This window comes from Lepisma saccharinum, chromosome 13 (assembly GCF_977018435.1).
Source record: "Lepisma saccharinum chromosome 13, izLepSacc3.1, whole genome shotgun sequence".
Lineage (NCBI taxonomy): Eukaryota > Metazoa > Arthropoda > Insecta > Zygentoma > Lepismatidae > Lepisma > Lepisma saccharinum.
This window is the reverse complement of record NC_139241.1, coordinates 12,263,809-12,286,909: the sequence shown is the minus strand read 5'-3', so window position 1 is coordinate 12,286,909 and position 23,101 is coordinate 12,263,809. Positions and strand designations below refer to the sequence as shown.

General features: G+C 37.6%; 1 protein-coding gene and 5 non-coding genes across 6 annotated transcripts in view; 5 read left to right on the top strand and 1 right to left on the bottom strand.

Moving 5' to 3' along the window:
- The window catches only part of LOC145996701 (uncharacterized), a 54,135-nt gene extending 45,100 nt beyond the window's left edge, over nt 1-9,035 (top strand). Inside the window, exons 8-9 of the mRNA XM_083133218.1 lie at nt 2,797-3,026; nt 8,673-9,035. Of these exons, the coding sequence (XP_082989344.1) occupies nt 2,797-3,026; nt 8,673-9,000 (558 nt within the window). The 3' untranslated portion in view covers nt 9,001-9,035. The remainder of the gene's footprint in view (nt 1-2,796; nt 3,027-8,672) is intronic.
- A 4,740-nt stretch (nt 9,036-13,775) lies between these two features.
- Nucleotides 13,776-13,847, bottom strand: TRNAQ-CUG (transfer RNA glutamine (anticodon CUG)). The gene has a single exon. It is a non-coding gene; the product is annotated as a tRNA-Gln (tRNA).
- Nucleotides 13,848-14,336: 489 nt separating this feature from the next.
- TRNAE-UUC (transfer RNA glutamic acid (anticodon UUC)) lies at nt 14,337-14,408 on the top strand. The gene has a single exon. It is a non-coding gene; the product is annotated as a tRNA-Glu (tRNA).
- A 1,795-nt stretch (nt 14,409-16,203) lies between these two features.
- Nucleotides 16,204-16,275, top strand: TRNAE-CUC (transfer RNA glutamic acid (anticodon CUC)). Its single transcript has one exon. It is a non-coding gene; the product is annotated as a tRNA-Glu (tRNA).
- An 864-nt stretch (nt 16,276-17,139) lies between these two features.
- Nucleotides 17,140-17,211, top strand: TRNAQ-CUG (transfer RNA glutamine (anticodon CUG)). The gene has a single exon. It is a non-coding gene; the product is annotated as a tRNA-Gln (tRNA).
- A 371-nt stretch (nt 17,212-17,582) lies between these two features.
- TRNAE-UUC (transfer RNA glutamic acid (anticodon UUC)) lies at nt 17,583-17,654 on the top strand. The gene has a single exon. It is a non-coding gene; the product is annotated as a tRNA-Glu (tRNA).
- Nucleotides 17,655-23,101: the final 5,447 nt, after the last annotated feature.

The following is a 23,101-nucleotide window of genomic DNA, read 5'->3' as shown; positions in this document are numbered from 1 at the left end:
CACAATTGTATGGAATGGACGCGCACCAGATCCATATGGACAAGGCTTCGAGTCATACCGCCAGAACATCACTACGTTTTTATCAGGAAATGGCAGAGGAATTAGGAATTCATGTCATTCCGTTTGAAGACATTCCTGTGAAAAGCCCAGATGCCAGTCCAATGGATTTTTGCGCATTTGGACTGTTGAAACGACGTCTTCAACATCGCCACCCGAGCACCCTGGATGGTCTATGGAAAGCTTGCAGGGAGGAGTGGGACAGAATTCCCATGCCTGTCATGCACCGGAGCTTGCTGCAATGGAAACTGCGATGCCGGGCGATAGTCCACAATGCTGGGGGTCCAATAGAACATGATCGGTGGTGGCGGCACGGTATCTCTTAAGGTGAGTACCTCTCAAAAATGGTCGGATATAAAGCGAACAACCTTACTGTAATATAAGCCTGATAATTTATTTGAACTATTTACACACATATAGTACATAATAAATGTAACTATATTTTATTTTTATGTTACTATATTATTATAATTTATATTATTTATCTTGTATTTTCAATTTCTACACTATTTCTAAACTGTTATCGATAAATTGATATAATAATGAAATAACATATTGTGAAATATGCTGACGTTGCTGTTATCAATAAATTGATATAATAATGGAATAACATATTATGAAATATGCTGACGTGATACAACAAAACTGAATAAATTTTCTAAATCAGCATATCGCATTTAGTAAAATTCACCTATTGAGGTTCATACCACAGAAAAAAAGTTTTCATTTACAGGCTAGTGATATTTATAGGAAAATTAACAAGCTCAATAGAAATTTTAGGCAAATGGTAAAGTTTGGTTTGTCTAAGAGACGCGATTTATAAGCTTAAAGAGAAGTTTGAATCTGATGTTTGACCAAAATACAAGTTATTCTATGTTTAAAAGAAAATAAAATAACTTTAGACAAGAATTAGAGATAATTGAAGAGAGGAGAAACATAGCTCCTTAGTTTGGGAGGGACACCGTAGAGACATCCGTTCCTTCTATGAGAAAGGTCTTAATCCTCCACTGTTCTACCTCTGAAATTTTATAGGCGGCACAAACATCTCTTTTGATTAACACCTGAATTTGGGGGGAGGGGGTGCTCAACAAGTTACGTCTATGCACACACCTTCACAGTGTAAACAAATTGGCCACCAGGAAATGAATTGGAAGATCCTTCCACTTCTAGCCTATTCCTGAGATGTCACTCCTTCAGAATATCACTTGTCTAACACACACTGTGGCATGACTTTCAACGATGAAGGTGATCTCCAGAATTTTTTTGATGAGTTCTTTGCAGCAAAACCAACACGTTTTTCCAAGAATGTCATCAAATGCACCAGACACTGACACACCATAGTCAACAATGGGGGATATTGCATACTTGGTTGAATCCATGTTCCCTTCTGACATAGTAAATTTCGGTAGTGGTGCAAAAAATGACATAAATTTATTAGGGCAGAGCTGAAACCACTTTGAACCAATACCCACACCAATACTGATACTTCTATAGTAGAACCACATGCAAAAGAACTGGTGCAGACACTCCCTTCACTGCTGTGCATCGTTCTCCCGCATAGACGGGAGGGGTGGAGTGGAGGAGGCTTCCTTATGACATGAAGGGGAAGGTGCACAAAGAATTTTGGTCATAGTTTCTTTTGTTTGTGGTTGCTGTACACAATTCCCACCTTTACCGATTCTTGAAAATTGTAACAAAAGTTGTTCAAAATATTGATCGATATTAATGCATGAGTATCAGTTTAACAAAGTTTTGTTTTAAAATATTAAAAAATTACATCAAAGTGAAAAAAAAATCTGATGAAATGATTCTCTCGGGCTATCGACCAGGTGAGTTGTGGAAGCGTTGAGAAGCACGCAGCAGACATGCCACCCGATTGGTCTGCCATCTTCAACAGGATCCCCCCTCCACGAACGTATATACACCGGGTTGACTCTCAGAACTGCACTTCTATCCTGAAGATGAGAGTGATGTTAGCTCTCGAAAGCTTGGAATCTTTTCCACAACTCACCTCGTTGATAGCCTGAGAAAATCATTTCATCATTTGTTGCCAGGAAAGCTTCAAGTCTTATTACGAAAAAAATATCGGTTATGTAATCACACAATAAGAGTTTTTCACATAATAATGGCACAAAATCTATGGAAACTTCGAATATTGCATAACTACCAAGATAATTACTAGTGCTGATAGTACTTTGAACTGATACCGATGCTTGAAAATTGTAATAATTAAAAGTTGTTCAAAATATATATTAATATTTGTGTGTAAGTATTTCACTGTAATACTGTACATCAATTTACCAAGATTTTTGCTATAAATTTTTAAAAATTTCATCAGAATATGAAATTACATGTTATGTTATCACAAAAATTAGTTTTTTCGCACAAAACTGGTGCAAAATGAAAAGCAACTTTGAATGTTCCATATTTTCCAAGATAGACTTCGCAAATGCATCACACAACATTTCTCAGCACTCCATGAGAGACCAAAACACCAGAAAAGTATTTGCAGGTATCAGCAAGTAAATTCCAACCGATACCAATTCCACTAGTATTTGTCGCTACTGATACATTAGCATCAGTATTGGCTCAACCCTAAAATTTATGCATCAACCCAATACTTATATAAATTGTTTAGTAAAACACACTAAAAGTTATTTATAACATAATCTGCATATTTCATGTTTAAAAACAATGCTAACATTCACATGCTGTTTCTAACGAAACGTGTTATTGTAGAAAGAAGATACATCCCATGAGCAGGCTGCCTGTGGTGATAGTGACAGTGCGAGTGCGTCCGTGGAAGTAAAGCAGACAAATAACATCACAAATGTTCTCTATGATGAAGGAATATGTGAGGGAGAGAGTTCATCAGATGAAGAGGACTTGGTGGAATTCATTGCAGCTTCTGATGGAGAAGATACAGAAGAATTGGATGGAACTCATGCAGGACAAAGTGGAAGTGAAAGGTAACTGGATAGTTTAGTAGCTGGTATCCTTTTTGTATAACCACATATTTTGGTGAATAAGATATCAAGATTTTGGTACAAAACTGGGTATGTTTCGGAATCAAAAGTGGTATATAAAATGGCTTCTCAGTGTTAAAATGGTGAATTTAAAAACTACATTTATTATGCAAAATAAACATTTTGTGGTACATTAATGTAGTTATCAGAGTATAACTTTATTCCTGTGTAAAGGAGTTCATATTTTCTTCTCAAACATTTACAGCAGAATTAATCCATTTTCTGTGATTTGTATAACTCACTGGATAATTCAGACTTCAGAAAGTGTAAATAAACTCTAAATTTTGTGTTTAAAAATCTATTTCATATTTTGAAATTCATTTTGCATCATAGAATCAAAAATATATCATACAGATCACATAAAATAAGCTATAACGCCTCAACCAACACTTTTTCATGTATGTATTTCCCTTTTAAATGTAATAATGGGAACAAAAGAACACTTTAACAACATGTGGCAGTGAGGGATCCAGAAAGAAATTGAATTTTCAAACTTTCCTGAAAATTATGACTAGAAAATGTTGCATAATCCCCCCTTTTTTAAAAATTTAGGGATGGGCATTATGTGCCCTCAAAGAGTGGTCTTTTGTTGTGCTTCCCTCCAAATTTTGTCCATCCAGCAGCCATAGTAGCAAAATTTTTGTGTAAGCGGGCAACACTGCTGTTCTTATACATTATTGTTTTTTCCCTAAGAAGTTTCAGCACACCTTTGCAAGGGTTGTGGTGATGTAGTGCTACATACTACATTTTTTGTCACTTTGGCCCATTGTAGTGACTACAGATGTGTGCCTTGTACAATTTTTTGGAGGGTTAAAATGTCAGTTTTCTTCTTCTTCCTTTAACTTTATTGAGAGGTGTACCTCCACTAAAAGTCCTGTTGTTCCAGGGAGGAATCATCTCTGCAACAATTACACTATATAGCGAAAAGTCAAAGGACACCCAGTGCTGTTCATTCCAAAGACACCAGCCACGTAACTAATAAGATGTCGGACCTCCCTTTACTCTTTGGGGCAGGCTTTCCACTAAGTTCTGGTATATTGCTGGTGGAATTTTTACCCATTTGTCCTGTAGGCTTGTGAATATTTCATGCGAGGTTTCCTGTCGAGTGGGTCTCGCACGAAACCAATGCTTCAGTTCATCCCAAAGATGTTCTATGTGGTTCAGTTCGGTGCTTTGAGTGGGCCAGCTAAGCACATCCACCGGATTGCCCTCAAACCACGATGTTAAGGACCCTGCTTTAAGGGCAGGACCATTCTCATGCTGCCAGAGAAAAGGGCCCATTCCAAACTGTGGAAACAGTGTGGGCAGCATGCTATTCTCTAAAATGTCCTCATAAACACCACTGTTCATGTTGCCATTGATCAAAACTAATGGCCCGAGCCCAAACCAGGAAAAGCAGCCCCAGACCATGACACTACGTCACGTTCACTTGGGTGTCCGGTGACTTTTGGCTCTATAGTGTAGTTCTCTGTCTACATTTTTTTGAATATTTCGACAAGTTTGAAGAGTGTGCACTTGAAAAGACCTCTCCGGAGGGCAAGGTGGATTGATATAAATCAGGTTGATTTAAATCGCAATTTAAACCAAGATTGAATTTTTTTTAAAAAAAAATCGCTGATTTAAATCACTTGAAATTAATAATTTATAGAATAATGTACATAAGGATTTTTTAGATTTCAGAATCATTTAATAGTGTTTATTAGGCTCTAAGAAAGGAAGAGAAAAGAAACAAAATGTATAACTGATGGAGTGAAGCTCATACGAAAGTAAATGTAACATGTAAACATCCTTAAATTTATCTTGATTTAGAATTCAATAATTTTGGTAGGCAAAAATTTCAAGCATTTTGTGTAGAAAAATATACAAAATACCAATCATGTTAAACCGTAAATAGTGTAATTATCATTAAACTGTAAATAAACATGGCACCTGATATTTTCCAAACTATCGTGTAAAATAATTCTTGAAGCTTTCCTGGCAGCGAATATTGAAGAGGTTTTCTCGGGAAATCAGCCAGGTGATTTCCAGAAAGGCTTCCGAGCTTTCGAGAGCTAACATCACTCTCATCTTCAGGGAATGAAGTGCAGAGATAAGTCAGGGTGTCGTTATATGTATTTGGTGTGGGAGGGGTTCGGTGTAGGTGGCAGGCCAACCAGGTGGCGTTTCTCCGACGTCCGTGCTGCCAGTCGACTATCGCTAACCAGGCTGGGTCCAGTTCTAGTCCCGTGTCCCTGTTCAGGTTGTCCTTTTCCTCGTGTATGGCTATTGCTTCTTTGATGAGACGGTCCCAGTAATTTCATGATTTATTGATGATATCGGTGGTTGTGAAGTCAATTCTATGGCCCTCCTGGATTGAATGTTCTGCTAACCCTGATTTTTTCGGGATGAAAATTCTTGATGTAGCTGGCATGTTCTTTGCAGCACTGTTCGATTGTCCTCCCCGTTTGTCCAATGTAGGCTTTACCGCAGGCACAGACTATACAGTAAACCCCGGGTGTCTTCTGTCCTAGGTTGTTTTTGGGGAGTTTCGAAGTTGGCTTCGGACTTTCAGTGGCGGTTTGTGGATCGTCCTGATGTTGTGTTTTGAAAGAATGTGGCTGATGAGTGCAGAGACATTACCAGTGTATGGGACGATGGCTATCTTCTTGGTTATCATGTTCTTTTGTTCTGATTATATTACATGTGAAAGTGAAATATATCAGCTAAAGGCAGTGGTTGAAGAGTTATACCCCATTTTATAATATATATCTCATAATACTGTCAGTAAAAACAAAGGTAAAGTTCCATGTGCATATAGCACAATGTCAAGAAGGCACATTTACGGGCCCTACCCCCTACATTCTCGATCTCAGCCACCTTGGATGTGATGTGATCAGCACCATGCTTTGGCCACCTTTACCCCCCCCCCCCTCAGTATTGCCCTTAGGTACCCAGTGATTTGAACCTGGGTGAGCCCCAGAGCCCCTTTATGCATGGAAAAGGCTGGAAAATTTCTGTCCTTAGATTATTCCCCCTTGAATCGAACTTGGGTCTCCTGTGTGACGAGACTGTGATTTGATAACTTAAAAAATGGTGTCTCGATGCCTTGTGAGATGGAAACTGAATTGAAGCAGACTAATACAGTTAATTTAGATGCTGAAATCACTGTATTGCCCATCTTATTGAAAGCGCTGGTTGCCATGACAGGTGCTAACAATGATTAAAAAATATCAGGCTGACAAGCCAACAAAATCCAAGATTCATCCGTAAATATGCAATTCGCCTACATGTAAAGACTCTAATTAAATCACTACACCAGATGCAATGCACTCTCAAGTCCCAAGTGATGAATCCTTTTCAGTACACCCTATATGGTGTAATGATGACAGGCTACACACCCTTTGTTACTTAACGCTAACTGAGATTAACACAAGCTTTCTGACAGGATGGCACTCTATGTTGCAATAAGCCGCCTGCCCAGAATCGCTACTGTGATATTCTCTATCATGTTTACTGATGCCATTAACATTAACATTACTCAGAGTGACCACTACGAGCCACACCCTACCCTTTGTAAAGGAATACTGGCATTAGTACACATATGTCAACATTCAATGACTCTGGGAAGCTCATCCAGGTTAAATTGTAACACCACAGTTTAAAACATGAGTTTTTTATTAAACAATAGGAAGGATGAAAAATTAACTTTGTATATGAATACTCTATCTTATCTTTCACAATATAATCTTTGCACAGCCAACATCAGCAAACAACTTCACAACTGAATAAATGAGATTCAGACACATTCGGTACATCCTGTGTGATTACTCTTGAGGCTATAATCTGTAACCACTTAACGCGGTGTCTTTAGCTAAATTATCATTAGACTCAATACTTCCCTTGGTAACTGAGAAGCGATTTTGAAAACAAAATAAGTAAAAATTGGACGGTTTTCAAAATAATAAAATTGACATTTTTAAACCGTCAAACTAAAGATCCATATCATAAAGAATGATATTAGCTGAGGAGATAATAATCACCCCTTCAATAAGCAAATTATTACGTGTAAATAATGTCACATGACCTTGACTTACAACCCACTAATACATCATTTATTATTCTTGCAAGTGAAGTTCTTTATACTTCACGTAATAATAAGTCAGAATGGTTTTAATAACCCTTATGATATGTTCGTTTAAGACTAGTCAACTGTATTTTCCCAAAATGGCTATGCTACGTTCATTGTCCCGAACCACGTTTTACGAGAACGCGTAACCGTGATTTATGGCCATAAATGTTATCACACACATGCTAGCATATTAAGAATTGCGATGATGATTAGTTGAGGTCACTCCATTTGCAATGTACTGAATGTCACTCGAATAGAAGTTGATATTGGTACTTACGTTTTACTGCATATACCCACCGAAAGTTCGTGACGGCCGTCATAAATTTCCAAATATCGGGCTTCACTTTGATTTACAATTTGATACATGAATCGTAACACCATCTGCTGTCTTTAGTGGACCTATTGCGCCATTGCAAACAATTGGCAATCCCTGGATGAACGTGATGTTAACCGATTCCTTTCGGCTTATTCCAAACAGACGTCCATTGCCCCATCCATCTTATACAACGACCAGCAAGTCCTTTTCGAACCGCTCCATCAACCTGCTCACGCAAGCGATTCCTTAGTTCAGTTCAGCAATGTTGGATTCGTTATCCTGTGCACGTTTACATGCACATCAAGATATAAATTCGTATTTATAGTATGAATCATGTTATTTACACCATGGTTGATGGCAGAATAATAATATTCACAGACAACTTAATCGAAAAACAAGAACTGTGGTGATTTGAGTCACCTGGTGAGCGGAAGACTTGAACTGTCTGTGAACGGTTCTTTAAACCATTCGGTCAGCTGTACGGTGCACTACTACCACCAAATGCGCAAAACCGGAACTGGATAGCACGTAATGCTGACTGATAAATGCAAATTGGTAGTTTTGCTACAATATCAATTATGAACACACATTTGATCGTTAAGCCAATTAAATACACTTGAAAATAGCATTTATGACATGGATTGTCATACCTGCATGGTGGTCAGATGCCCTTCCGAGTAGACCACCATGGCTCTCTCAAAGGAGTTTGAAAACTTCCGTTATATATTAAAAGTAACAATGGATATATTGTGTTGGTTTCGAGTATGACATGGGACCTCCCCGATGGCGCAGTGGTAGCATCGCTGCCTTGTAATCAAGGAGTCCCTGGTTTGATACTCGGTGGAGGCACATAGTGGTTCGGATCCCACTTTAAACTGTAGGTCCAGTCCCGATTAGCCTTACTTAAAACACCAAATCAATCAATCAATCAATCAATCGAGTATGACATACCTTCATGTATATAGAAATAAACAAAAAAACAGAACTGAAACATCACGTGGAGTTTCGAACAAATGGCACGTTAATTATTAGTTGCTACATGATGCTGGGAAGACATATACCCCAGGAGTCCACTAAAGGTTAAAATTCAAGCAAGACATGGCTGAAAATATTAGTCTATGTTTAAAATTAAATGTATATAATAATTGGGTTTCTTGTTTTTCAGAGTTGGTTTCCGTGAAGCTGCTTCTTGTAGGATTCTTCCACGTGCTGAAAGAATGGAAGAGAAAAGTGATTGCCACCAGGAGGGAGCTGCATGCGCTAGTAAAAAGAGAGGAGAATATATTAACAAGAGCAATAACTGTATTACAGCAGAAATTCCGAAAGCGACATGCAAAATTGAGAAAGAAGTTGAAGAAAACTCCAGGAACTTGCTTGAAACTTCAAAATTAGATATGAAACTATTACAGAATTTCAGTAAACAGTTCAGAGATGTTTTATTGAAAAAGAAGAAGGTCCAAGTGAAAGTAGTGCATAGTTATAAAAGAAAATAAATCCGTATCTTGGTTTTTGATATGCTGTTTGTGTATGTATTTTTCGTTTATGCTGGGACTGAGCTGATACCCTTTTAACCAACACCCACACCAATACCGATACTCTGATTGATTTCCATAGATAGCAATGCTTGAAAATTTGATCCAAAATATTATTTAATATTAGTGGGTGAGCATTCCACTCAAGTTGTAAGCTTCAATTTACCAGATTTTTGCTTTAAAATATTTAAAAATTTCATCAGAATATTAAAATACCTGGTATGCAATCACACATTACAGTTTTTTTTACATAAAATTGGTGCAAAATGAATAGAAACTTCCAATTTTGTATTACTTCCAGGATAATTAAACTTCGCTAAACTGGTGCACTGTATTTTCGTGGACCCCTAAAACGATCAAAATACCAGAAGAATGTATGTGCCAATGCTTTCAGATACAAATGGCACTGGCTGATATGGATACATTAGTATTGGCTCAGCCCTAGCATATATGCCACTCATACACTTCCTATCATTATGCCTGTAGTTGCATAATCTATCTGATCATCTCTATCTTCTTGCACATGTTCTTTGTTATGCATTATTTTTTTCCATTGGTTTTCAAAAATACACTTTTTTCCCTAATATTTTGAAAAGCACCAGTGGAATATTCCTACATATTTTGTTTTCTGTAGATGTAGCAAAAGGTAATATTGCATTCCTCCTCCTCCTCCTTTTTTTTTATTTAAAAATTAATTCTTGCCACCTTGGCCCATAGGTTTTAGCCAGGGGAGGCTTAATCCTTAGATGCCGAGGCTGATTTTCCAGGTATTTACACTAACGCCGAGCGTGTTTTCAGCGGGAAATTTGAAATTCTGCATGCTTCTCTATGAAATTTTATATTTCTGGGACTAAGAACGTTAGAGGTACAAATGGTAACCTCGTTTTGTTCAGTATGAGAGCTATTCACCTGATGTTTACATTCTCGTCTGTGTTATATGCAGGCAGAGGCGCTACTTCCAGTTTTGCAAAAATGACATGTATTTCAAAGGTGAAAGTGTAATGTATTACAGAAAAGGTGACAACATGAGGTCTGGAATGAATATTTTTTCTCAAGTATCTATACATCGTTTTCCGACAGACCCGATACGGAAAAATCATTTGATTCAGGCAGTAAAGCGAAAAGACTGGAAACAAATACGAGGGAGTGGGCTCTGGAGTCAGCACTTCATGGCTGGTAAATAAACCCAATGAAATACTTTACGTGTTTCAAAATTAACACGAATATGTTGATATAACAAATTTAAAGGATGTAACTGTTATTATGTCAGGCAAGTTATTTGCCATGGTAGAACAGTGGTGGAAGAAATCCCTCTACAAGACATAAAATTATGGGGTCTGTGTTTGAATACACGATTTCGAAAATTATCCATTTTACTGTTGTAATCAAAGTATTTCAATGTTATCAATTAAACACACACACACACACACACACACACATACATGCATACATATATATAGATGTGTGTACATGGCACATATCTAGAAATATATTTCTGGGGATCCGAACCAAGTGTCTGATAATAATAATAATTTTATTTTTATTACATTATTATATGGATATTATTATAATAGGTAAAAAGACGATTTAAGAACATAGATATAACTGCACGTTTTCATTATAGCTTACAAAACATGTAGTTTAGATTGCCAAAATTAAAGAAATTAATAAAGATTTGAATATTTATTGAATAACAAAAAATAATAATTTTAGATCGAGTTGACGAAAATTATAGTTACTGATGAAACCGCTGGTAGATCATCAACATTGTCTCAGAAAACATTACTGTTGTTCCATAAATCTTCATCCAAAAGCTCCGTTCTTCGGGGTACCTTTGTTTCTCCATATTACTTAAAAATTTCAAGTGATCCAGTTTGTATCCGATCTATTATAACAAAATAGGCTCTGTGACGATCTGTATTCCACTTGTTCACATTGGAAAATTGACCAAACCGGAAGTTCTTTCTCTGCCATTCATAATCGAATTGTGTGGTCGATTATTTTTTGTTTACTCAGGAATAACCCCCATACTTTGGGCTATAAATAAAATAGATTTTCCGTAATCATTTAGAAAAAAAAAGTGAAGTAACTATTTTTTTTTACCCGAAATTTGAAATTCATCGGACCCCCACACATGCTACACCAGGATGTGAATCTCCAAGAGGTACCTGCATAATGCCTGGTATGTTTGCCATTGATGTGGAAAAAATTATTCACTTATTTGTAATACTTTCGGAGAAAAATAATATTTGTCAATATAGAGCAAAAAAAAAAAAAGCTAAAAGCTACAAAAAATAATTTGTAATTTGTTATCTTACCTTGACACCTCCTGGCTGCATGTACCTCCTACTGGGCATGGTACTTTCGGGAGCATAAGGTGCAGAGGGGAACATTGCATTCCGGACACTGTAAATTGTAGGGGAGTAAACTGTTGGTGCCATCCGGTTGGTATTTGCCAGGTCGAGTCATCAGGAGCCGAGTCACTTTCATCGTCCGAATATCCACCCTGAGTACCGTCGTCGCTGGGAGTCACTCCCCAAAGTCATCAGGTCGGCAATGTCTTTGTCTCACCTTTCCGAATCCGTACCTAATAACTCATTGTCAATTTCACTTAGTGACAAACCGGGTCTTCTTGCCATCTTATACACCCTTTACTCTTGTTGGAGGAGAAAAGAGCCTCAATGCCACAGTTCGCCGATGGTACACACACACTGAACTCGAATAATTACTTACCTAAGTAAACACGTGATGCAAGGCAGAGGCGTCGCCTGAAGGGGGTTCATGGACCACACGAACCCCCAACCGAAAACGGAAAATTTTCAATTTGTTTTCTTTTCTGGGCAATGAAACACTGTATTCCAATGTACTTATTTTACAAAACAGCTTTTTTCGTTCATAAAGTTTTCATAATACTTCAAATTTCCCAATTTTCCCTGACTGTTGACAACAAAAGCTCACCAAGTTAGGCAGAAAGAGCCCTGGGCACATCTAGCGCAGTGAACTCCCTCTGCTGTATTCTTCCCCTGTTCTATCTAGCTCGACAGAAGAAGCCGAGAAAAGCAAGAGGGAAAACTGGAAATCTGAGCACGTGCCCTTCCAAAAGAACAACAGATGGCAGCAAATGTTCGGAAAATGCCGATAGCGGTGGAGAGACGAGGTGTTTTATTTTTCCATTCGTTTAGCTTCTCTATTGGGGAAAAGTAAGCAGTGGTTAAGATATAATGCAAGCACTGTTTGCATTGTTATAGTAATTCCTAAGATCTTCGATGTTTTAGCCTAATATCTTTCTTTTCCAATACATTTCACCAAAAATAAGGCCGCAAACCTCCTCAACAAATCCATTGAAAATAATTGTCACACACCCAAAACCTTGCATGGTGAATGCTTTAAGTTCTAGAACACTATATCACCAAAATGAGCAGATTTACACTTACATCAATAGTTAAAATGTGTTGCTTAAAGCTTTAGATAATGTAGATTAGTCAAAGGGAAAAAAGACTAAGACACTGTTACCGGAAAATAATACGCGTATTTATCTTGGTACACTTCTGTTCACAAAAAGTGGCACACTCGTTTGAGTTGAAGTCCAGCTTCATGGCTGCAAGTACAGCTGAAGTAAGTGTTCGGAAAGCAGCAGTGTTGCTTACTATCAATCAATTTAACCATATGCAGGGAATTTTGTGTCTCTCAGACTCAAAGAAAAGGGCTAACGGAAAGATTGCAGCGTAAATATTAATTAACTGGATTTTCCATGTTTATAATCAAAGTAATGTAAATGTGAAATATTTCTGATTTTTTTTTAAAAAAGAAACTCGTTTCTTATGTTCGTGACGAAGTAGTTATCACAATTCGTTAGAATGGGAGGACCCAGGGTCCGAATTTGGACTGACCTTGGGTGTTCTTCATTAACGCCAGTAGCCGAGAATGGAAAAAATGCAACACTAAAGAACAAAAAGGAAAAAAGACAATAAGAATAAGAGAGACAGAAATAGTGCTGTTGCAATTCCTGAAAAAAATCTATCGGAAATACTGTTATCCTAGTCCAGGAGAAGGCTTGAAGAATAAATAAACTCCTTCCCCATACACTTTGGCAAACAAAATCTCAAAGTTGACACTGAATATGCGATTGGAAAAATAATAGAAATCCTAAAGGAAAATGAGTTTGTCACAGCCAGGGAGCACATGAGAGGAGGTACTCCCCCAGCCTATTAAAAATAAGTCAATGGTTGTCCTTTCATTTAACTTTAACAGTAAATAGAAATTTTGTAAAACAAAAATTGTCGGGCTTTACTTGTTTTACATGTGCACGTTGGTTTCGTAATGAAGCACAAAAATTGAATTGTGGCTCTCGTAAAATTCTTACCAATTGAATGAATGTCTCCGTAGATTCCGGAATAACGACTCTTCATTTTGAAATAAAAAAAGTTATGTGCCGTTGGTTAATGAGATTAGTCGTCACATAGCAGAATCCTCTATATTGACGTAAACTAGAGAATGGTGATCATTTAGGGTTGCAAACACTAACCATCTCCAAAAGCACGATTTCCCAAAGTCTTCATTAATTTTCATGCACAATCTTCACTTTTATTATGTCAGCAATGTGTACGGCATATTAATCCTATCTGATGAAGCATATTGCTTTCAAATTAATTCTGAAATATCTCGCATATGCTCCTAAATATAAACACCAGTACAGTTTCCAAGAATACAGAAAGTATCCAAAATATCACACGTGAAGGTCCCACCGAGATTTGAACTCTGATTGCTGGATTCAGAGTCCAGAATGCTAACCGTTACACCATGGAACCCACAGTTTCTAACTTACAAAATTATTGAGTACCTGCATGGGTTAAATCAAAAACAATATCCACATTTCCCGTAGAATGGGATGCTGATGCAGTATATGGATCCACATTCTTTATAGCAACAGGATTTCATGGGCTACATGTTATTATTGGATCAACATTTTTAGGGGTATGTTTAGCTCAGCAAACACCATTCTAACATATCAAATAAAATAATTTATATCAATATTAATATATCTAAATATATATATGTACAGCCCACCCACCTTATAATTTAACATAAAGATACCAACCAAAAGAGGTAAAGAAGCAAGCAGAACATGTGTAGAATTATTTCAGATTTACGCTACGAAGCTACGGAAATGATTGTTCTACACGCTTAGTTTTGACTCGTGTGTGTGAGAGGTGGCACTTGGTTTGTTTGAGTCTAAAATCGGGAAAGGAATTCAAGGATACTGGTTGTCTGGAAGAACGAAATGTTTCCTAATTATCTCCGGCATGGTCTAGTGGCTGGGATACCTGGCTTTCACCCAGGAGGCCCGGGTTCGATTCCCGGTGTCGGAAAGATTCTTTTAAATCGTCCACAGCCAAAGAAAGATGGGAGTGACTTGAGCAACCAATATCTATGTGCGTGAACTAATCTTCTTCTTACCGGGGTAACACGCATGATGACGTTGTCAAATCACTAGCAACTTGTAGGTTTTGATCAATTTATGGTTGATGGGAAGGAGTACTCTAACAAGATTTACGACTTAATGTGTACCTTGGAGCTGCGTAAAATCTACAATATACCTTATTAGATGCTACAGTATTCCTCGCAACTTTATCAGATATAAGCAGGTAACTCAACTGTAGTGCTGCCTCCTAAAGGAATAAGAAACAAGCTATTGTTGCTAAACAAGAGTCTGTGCAAACAGAACCTGGAATGGTGAAAGTAGTTTCGTTATAATGTAAAGTATTACGTTGTTTGTGAGTTTGTGTAATAAATGCAGTTAATCTTGTTAACATATGTGTTTTCATCGCACAATGTCAACTAGGTGTATTTGATGTCCATCTCGTGTTTGCTGATATTATTTCATCTAATCGTTACACTCCAACATGTGAACAGTTTACGTAGTAAAATGTTTCTTGAAGATTAAATGAATTCCTCCTTGCAAATTCTTTATGTCAATCATATTTACAAACACGTGTTTCACAGCAAATGAAGGGTTGTTCGTCCATCTTTGTCTACGAAACAAAGCAATGCAGGGATTTCGATTCTCAAGACACATGATAAACTATAAGTTAACGCTAACGAGGAAGGTATTGTTTTTTGACATGGAATTACAGAAGAAGCTCTCGAGATTTTAGGATAGTCTGGATATCGTTAGTAATTCTGGAATTTCTAACGTAATTAACTGGCAAATAACAGTTAAATGTTTAGGAATATTTAAAACAACCTTGGCAGATTTTGTTTTAGTTGGTTTTCATATTTCCCTTAGTTCGTATCCAATTTCGAAAAGCTTCAATTCGTGCTGATTAAGAACGAAATAAATCGATTGATTGCTTCACTTCGAGCGACAGTGCATTTCAAAATTAAAATTTTCTTAACTCTCGTGAGCTTCTTTGTCAGTGAATCCAGTGAGATGGGATGAAATAACGCTGGCGTAACTTGGGAAATGTGATAACCGTAATTTGACTGACGATTGATATTTACGAATTTGTAATGAACGTATTCGAGGCACAATTCTGTTTCCGCATGTTTTCAACTTGTATAGGAAAATATCCTCCGTAGGCGAGCGGGTGAAGGCGTTCTCTCGTCTTAAAATCGTTTGCTGCGGGACGGCGTAGGTTTGAATCCGGCTCTGGTCGGAATTTATTCGGCCTACGTATAGGGCCGGTGGCAACCCACCATCGTGAGGAAATTGGGGAGTTTTGAATGAGTAAGCGTAATCCGGTCCCGGAAACCTAATATAACGGCTGGGGATACGTCGGGCTGACCTCCCGGCTATTCCAATTCTGGTTTCAGATCTCCACGCTTAGAGGTGACGAAGGAAAGCGTGGGAGGGAAACCGGCAGTCGGTAGGTAAGGCAATGCCCTTCAGGGCTGTTGTGCAAAGGATTATTATTATTATTATAGGAAAATATAATTATTCATCCATGCTGACAAGCAAGAAGAAAGTAACCGTTTCGTTCCTTTGGCAATGAAACATGAATTCATTATCAGTCAATTCCAAATTGTGAAATATCCTGTTGCCACTCAGACTGCTGAGAATTCGTAGAATCAGGTGTCGATACGATTAATGTTGCCAAACTAGATGGTCTAAAATGACTAAATCTAACCTGATAGTTTTGGTTGTTGAATGTAACGTGCGTGGCCTCCGGCATGGTCTAGTGGCTAGGATACCTGGCTCTCACCCAGGAGGCCCGGGTTCGATTCCCAGTGCCGGAAAGGTACAGTTTTTTCATCCTTCGTCACCTGGAGGATACTTACCTTACGTAAATAAATAGCCGCAATTCTTGAATTGAATGAGGACATAAAGTTTCCTATTCTTTAACTTGCAAAAATTAATATTTTTCATATTAACTCAGGAATAACTTCACGGGTGAAAGTGTTCCTAGTGCAATGCATGGGCGTCCGGAAGGGGTAGCCGTGGCCCCCCTGGAATTGAAAGTCAACCAAAAATTATGCTGGACTCTGTGGTTGAGTGGTTATCACATCGCGCTGCGACTCCAGGGTTCCCGGGTTCGAATCCCTCTAGGGCATGTTTGTTTGTGGATGTCCATTCATCAATTTCATTATTTCATCACTCATCCCCATCTTCGCAAATTAGCCAAGAGGCTCAAAACGCGAAGTAAAATAAAATAAATGAATCAACCAAAAATTATGAATTTACACATTTAATTTCATTCTAACCACAATAATATGTGTTAATTATTAGTTGAAAATCATAAATTCCAATTTAAGCAATGTTTTTTTTAGGGAACAACACTGTCTTTTGAAAAATGTGCCTTGTTTGTCCCCCTGGAAAAGAATACCTTCCTTGCCCCTCCCTCGAAAAAATCCTGCGGACGTCCATGGTGCAATGGTACAGTTCTGTATGTTGAAAGAATTTTCCAAATCTTCAGAGTGTGGACAGCCAGCATCTTCTTTGTATATTGCCCTGCCTTATACTGCTGAGGAATCGCATACATAAGTAGAGGAAATTTCGTGCAGGACGAAGTAGCGGCAACATTGATTCTTAAGTAGGTTCGAATGAAGGATTTTTGCACATATCCTGTAAGGGGATGATAATTTTGTAAGTTAGAAACTGTGGGTTCCATGGTGTAACGGTTAGCACTCTGGACTCTGAATCCAGCGATCCGAGTTCAAATCTCGGTGGGACCTTCACGTGTGATATTTTGGATACTTTCTCTATTTTTGGAAACTGCACTGGTGTTTATATTTAGGAGCATATACGTACATTGCAGATGCCAATCGACGAATTTGAATTGACGTTCGCCAAAATTTCTAGAAAGGAAAAATTATTGAGTTCCTGCATGGGTTTAATCAAAAACAATATCCAAGTTTTCCGTAGAATGGATCAACATGTGTAGAATTATTTCAGATTTGCGCTACGAAGCTACGGAAATGATTGTTCTACATGCTTAGTTTTGACTCGTGTGTGAGAGGTGGCACATGTTTTGTTTGAGTCTAAAATCTGGAAAGAAATTCAAGGAGACTGGTTGTCTGGAAGAACGAAATGTTTCCTAAATGTCTCCGGCATGGTCTAGAGGCTAGAATACCTGGCTTTCACCCAGGAGGCCCGGGTTTGATTCCCGGTGTCGGAAAGATTCTTTTAAATCGTCCACAGCCAAAGAAAGATGGGAGTGACTTGAGCAACCAATATCTATGTGCGTGAACTAATCTTCTTCGTACCGGGGTAACACGCATGATGACGTTGTCAAATCACTAGCAACTTGTAGGTTTTGATCAATTTATGGTTGATGGGAAGGAGTACTCTAACACTACATATGGTGTCATCAGGTAATGCCTCATGGAATTCACAGATAATTTTAATATTTGTTCTGTCATTCACCACAACTTGTTTTCTTTTTGAAGTGTTGATTACAAACATGGGTCTCTGTGCTTTGAATTCATCTGGTGTGTAATACATGTCAGTATTGCCAGTAGTGACCCTTTTGAAAGCCGAAAATGCCTCATATAATTTGAGGAAATCATCCTTGGACATGTCTAAATTATAATTTTCTCTAGGAAATACCTCATTTCTGCCATTTTTAAGATATATGTTCTTGATGTTGCAGTTATCAAATTTACTTGAATTTTTTTCCTGATTGTTGTGTCTTCCAATCTGAAACAATACCACTACAAAATCCGGCATGTCATATTGTATACTGGAGAATGAATTTGTAGCATCAAACTCATAATAAGTACCAGATGCGGGCTTCTGTACACATTGATATGTATAAAATTGTAGAAAAATCTGTGGATTTTTTATTATATCTGCTTTGTATTTAAGAGCCTAACTGGCCTCATACTCAACAACAGGGATTCTTAACTCCATAGTCTGAATAATGCATTTGCCCTCATCAGGTAGGGTATTGGGCAGAGCTTCCCCTGTAGAGTTTATTGCACTGTACCTCATCAAGGCATTATTATCATTGGCAGCTCTTCTAAATGTGATTCTTAAACCACCCTTCCACATAATTTCTTTGTAATCTGAGAAGAATCCTGGCAACAGGCGCATGGGGAACAGCACAGTGTGGTTTTTAGATAATATCTTATCACCAGCCTCAAATCCACCTATTTTGTAGTAAGAAGCCTCGGTTTTGGATAATTTTAATGTGGCCAAAGCTGTGGAGGTAATGCCGGGATAATCCACTCTGTTTATAACAACGCCATGCTTTCTGATCTCAATTTCAGAGAATAGATGTGGCACAAAATTATCTACCAATCTTATATTTGAATTTGCCGGATAATCTGTTCCATCGAGCTTTACAACATCAAATTTGATATATAAATCTGCTCTGTGGGGGTGTATAAAGCCATCCCCTACATCAAGATCAACCTCAATCTCTGTGTTGGGTTGATTTAAATTTGCAAATGTCCTCCTGTTTGGGGGGAATGATTGTAGCTCATAACTCTCAATATTTTCCATTTTCTTCTTGTATGTATTTTTATTTAAATATTAATCTCTATGATTGCAGTTGTTGTGGCTCCAGCAAAATCAACTAATTCTTCTTTTTCATTAGTGACCATCAATTCAATATAATCTATTCTATTATGGCACACAGGAAAATATAATGTTGGGGATGGATTGTAGATGATTGGCTCCATAAATTCAGAATTAGGTTTGAATGTTGCAATGATGCCAGTTTGTTTGTGAGTGCCTATGCCATTTGATTTGGTGATCATACCCTCTGCCACATTACAGTGAATATTCAGAGTTTCTATGGCTAAGAATTTAGGTATATTCATAGCAGTGTGTTTGATGCCTGGTTCAAGTTTTGTGTTGTTCTCAAAGCCTAACAGCTCTCCTATAGTACCCAGATCCACTGTTTCTGTAGCAGATACAATTTCTACTCTGTGAGTGACAGAATTTTGACTTAACACTATACCTCTGGGTAATTGAGCATTTAGAGTGGACAGATTATACTGCCCTGGAGTGATGACAATTTTTTCATCCCCAACTGCAATTTTGTTGTTGTGGTGTGTAATATTAGGGATTAAGTACATGCCATAAAATGCTCTGAGAGCTATTGTTTTGGGATACAGTATGTCATCATGTAATTTGAGTTTCAATATTGAATTTTGGCTGGTGAGATGGAATACCCCCATGATGTTTTAAATGCCACAAGGCCTTTTGAAAATCTTCAATTGATGGTTTATTTATTTGAGACATATATCTAAGAACAGATAAACACAAATGTCCGCAATTAACATCTTTGAAATTTTGAACATGGGTATTATTGTAATAAAGATTAGCTGAATTTAGATATTTTATTAAATTTTCAGGTGGAACACCTCCAAATGAATCAAACACAAATGCCTCATCTTTTAAATATTTAAGATAACAAATCCAGTGAGTGCCCTGATTTTTGTAGTTATCCAAATTAACAATGCCACACTCTTTGTTGAGTGGTTGTTCTGGCAAAGAATCAGACATGTACACACCTCTAAAATGTTTGATGCCCAGTGGCTTGATTAAAGCTTCAATATCTTGGTTTGTAAGCGGCTCTTGTTTTTTTTAAACTTATTCATGGCTCTCTTAACACCTTTGCCTTGTTTCTCAATGGCTAGGTTATGGCGCTTCAATTCATCTAATTCTGCCCTATTCTTCTTGGCATCTATTACTGTTTTTGCTATGGCGGCTGATCCCCCAGCCAAGCTCCCAACAGCCCCGAGAGCAGCTAAGATGGCAGGGATAGTAAATATAAATCCCCCCACATGTGATTTTTTTCTTGATTTCTGTAATTTTTTTAATTGGGGTGTACTAAGCAACAATTTCATACCATGGCCCTTTGCAACTCAAGAGCTTTTTTTCTTGCGCTGCTTTTTGGTCAAAAGGCTATCAATAGGCCCAAGAGATTTGAGACCTGCATAAGGTATTTGATACATAACACCCTTGGCCTTCATTGTAGGTTTATTATATATATATTCACAGCCCCCACCCCAGTTTTTGTTTGGTGTTCATAGCTATGGTGGTCCCCAATGCTGCTATTTTTTCACTCAAAGAAGCATCTTTGCTTACAAATCTACCAAATGCAGCCTCTTCTAATTTCTTGTCTGCAACATGTCTCTTGTCAAGATCAGAATGTGTGTTGTATGCTATGTCATGGTCTCTACAAGCAGCATCTAGGGGATTAACACCAGGATCACCTCTGTTTAATCTATGGTCCAATTTTGTGCCTGGACCAAAATACTGATAGCCTGGAATATGTAGTTCAAATGGCAGCTTGTTTATAATGTCATTAACCAAGCCCCGGCCCTCAGAAATATTCCAAAATTTAGGTGGTAGAGTGTTAATAATTTTTATAAGATATCCAATCCCCTTAGTGTCATTCACTATAAAATTAGACAATTTGGTGCTTATCATGTCCATAATTCCAACCTTTTCATTGTAAAAATTGTGGTTCCCAGCATTTTCCTCCCCAGCTATCACCAATAACCTATCTACAAGTTTCCTGACATCATCAACCCACACAAATTCTTTAGGCAGGGTGTTGTATTGTTTGATTCCACTGCCAGTCTTGATCTGAGACCATATGGGCTTGATTAAATTATTGTATTTTGCCCCACTGCTCGACTTGACTCTTTTTTGTGTGGGATCATTGTTCTGGTATAGAGCATCTGATTTTATTAATATTTCTTTGTAATATTCATAATCTTGATCTGTATAGCTGCCAGGCCTTTTCCTAGTCATCAGTTCCCACAATCCAGGTGTTCCGGGGTACTTAACAAAAGCACCTTTTTCTCCGAGACGAGATTCTGAATATACAATCAGATCATCCCCCATAAATGTTACTCTGAAATTGCCAATTCTATATATGATGCTACCATCAAGCTCTGTGTCAGCATATAAGCCAAACACCTCATCTTTATTGTCTTTAGGTGTGGTTAAATATTTTTGAGCAAGAAGACCCAATTCAATAGGATCCTGAGTAGCTTCAATTCTTCTAGGAGCAATAGGACTAGGTGTATGAATACTGGAAAGTGGGGTGAATGGATAATCTAATATGTTCCTTGCAGCTACAGGTACAAGCTCTGTGATCAAATTTTGATTTTGCTCTGTAACAGTTTTGATATTCTTACCTAATTCACTAATAGCATCAATTATGGGCTGTTCTGTTTGTTTGTGTTTTTCATAAATTCCCCGGTTCTCTGAATTCCATCCCTTAAATCTTTTTACAAGATAATCTCTTAATTTAAGATCATCAATAATTGGCCTTTTCATGTTTATTTATATATGTTTCAATGTCTAGAAAATTGTTGATTTTATTTCTATATTTACCACTATTAGGTGTTCTTGTCATATCAATTGTGACAAACCCATAACTGTCCTGGTTCCAGCACCTGCTGCAAAACTTGGAAAAATCATTGTAGCTCAAGTCCCCACCTACATATTCATCATGTATGTGTTTGAGGTTGGTATGATCCTGATGAAACACACATATAAAATTGCTGTTGTCTCGGATCAGTTGCTTGGGTATTTTTGAAAAAGTCTGTGCCAGGTAGAAGCAATCAATGTTTTTGTGCCGGCCCTGTGTAAAGAAATTTCTAATCTTGTTTTGATTATCCAGTATAATGTCATCAAACACAACAACAGAATTATCGAGACATTCATGAAGTGGCTTAACATCTGGTTCAAAAGTAGCAATATCCAATCCATCATATAGCTTCATCAGCTGCTGATATTTTAATTGTTCCAAGCTCTTAGAAAAAATATACAAGTGCCTGTTTTTCCAGTCTAACCAGTTGGGTGCCAATAAAAAATTATCAACTATTAGTGTAGTTTTACCACAAGCAGATGGCCCAACAATAAGACACCTAATATTATCAGGCAGCAAGTTGCCATTTCTCTTATTCTGTTGTTCAGGTTCTGGCAGCCTTTTTATAACATCCCAGGTGCTCATATTATTATTTTGCTTGCATCTATCCAGCTGTGTTCTGGGAGTCCTAGCCATTTGACAAGTAACTTGTTGCCTTTTCTGCGGATGATTTTTTCTATGAGATATGTGTCAGGCTGTTTAGTTTTGCTGAGCTCTTCTTCATAGAATCGGCCTTTGAGAATTTCTCCTCGGTGGTCTTTTATTATATATGTGTTAAGGGTCCCGGGTTTAACTTGAACCACTGTAAATAATTCAGTGCTCCAGTTTCTTGTAAAGCCTCTTTTGAATAAGTGCTTATATTTGCTGATTCTTACTTGATCACCAATCTTGTATTTGGCCTTTCTTGTTGTTGGCTGGTATCTAGGATAATAAACAGTGCTGATCAATTTTTGCTCATCAGATGAAGTTACTTCAGAGGGATTCATGTTGATTGTGGAATGGACCGAGTTGTTATATTTATGTAGAAGTTCTGGAAGAATATTAATCCATTTATAATTACCCTGCAGTGTAAATTGTTTATACATAAGATTTTTTAGGGTTTTGTTGAATCTCTCTACAATTGAGGCCTTGAGATCACTGTAACTCGAGTAATGTTGTATTGCCTGGCTTTTAATAAATTGTTGAAACACTGAATTATAAAATTCTTTGCCATTATCTGTTTGCAAATA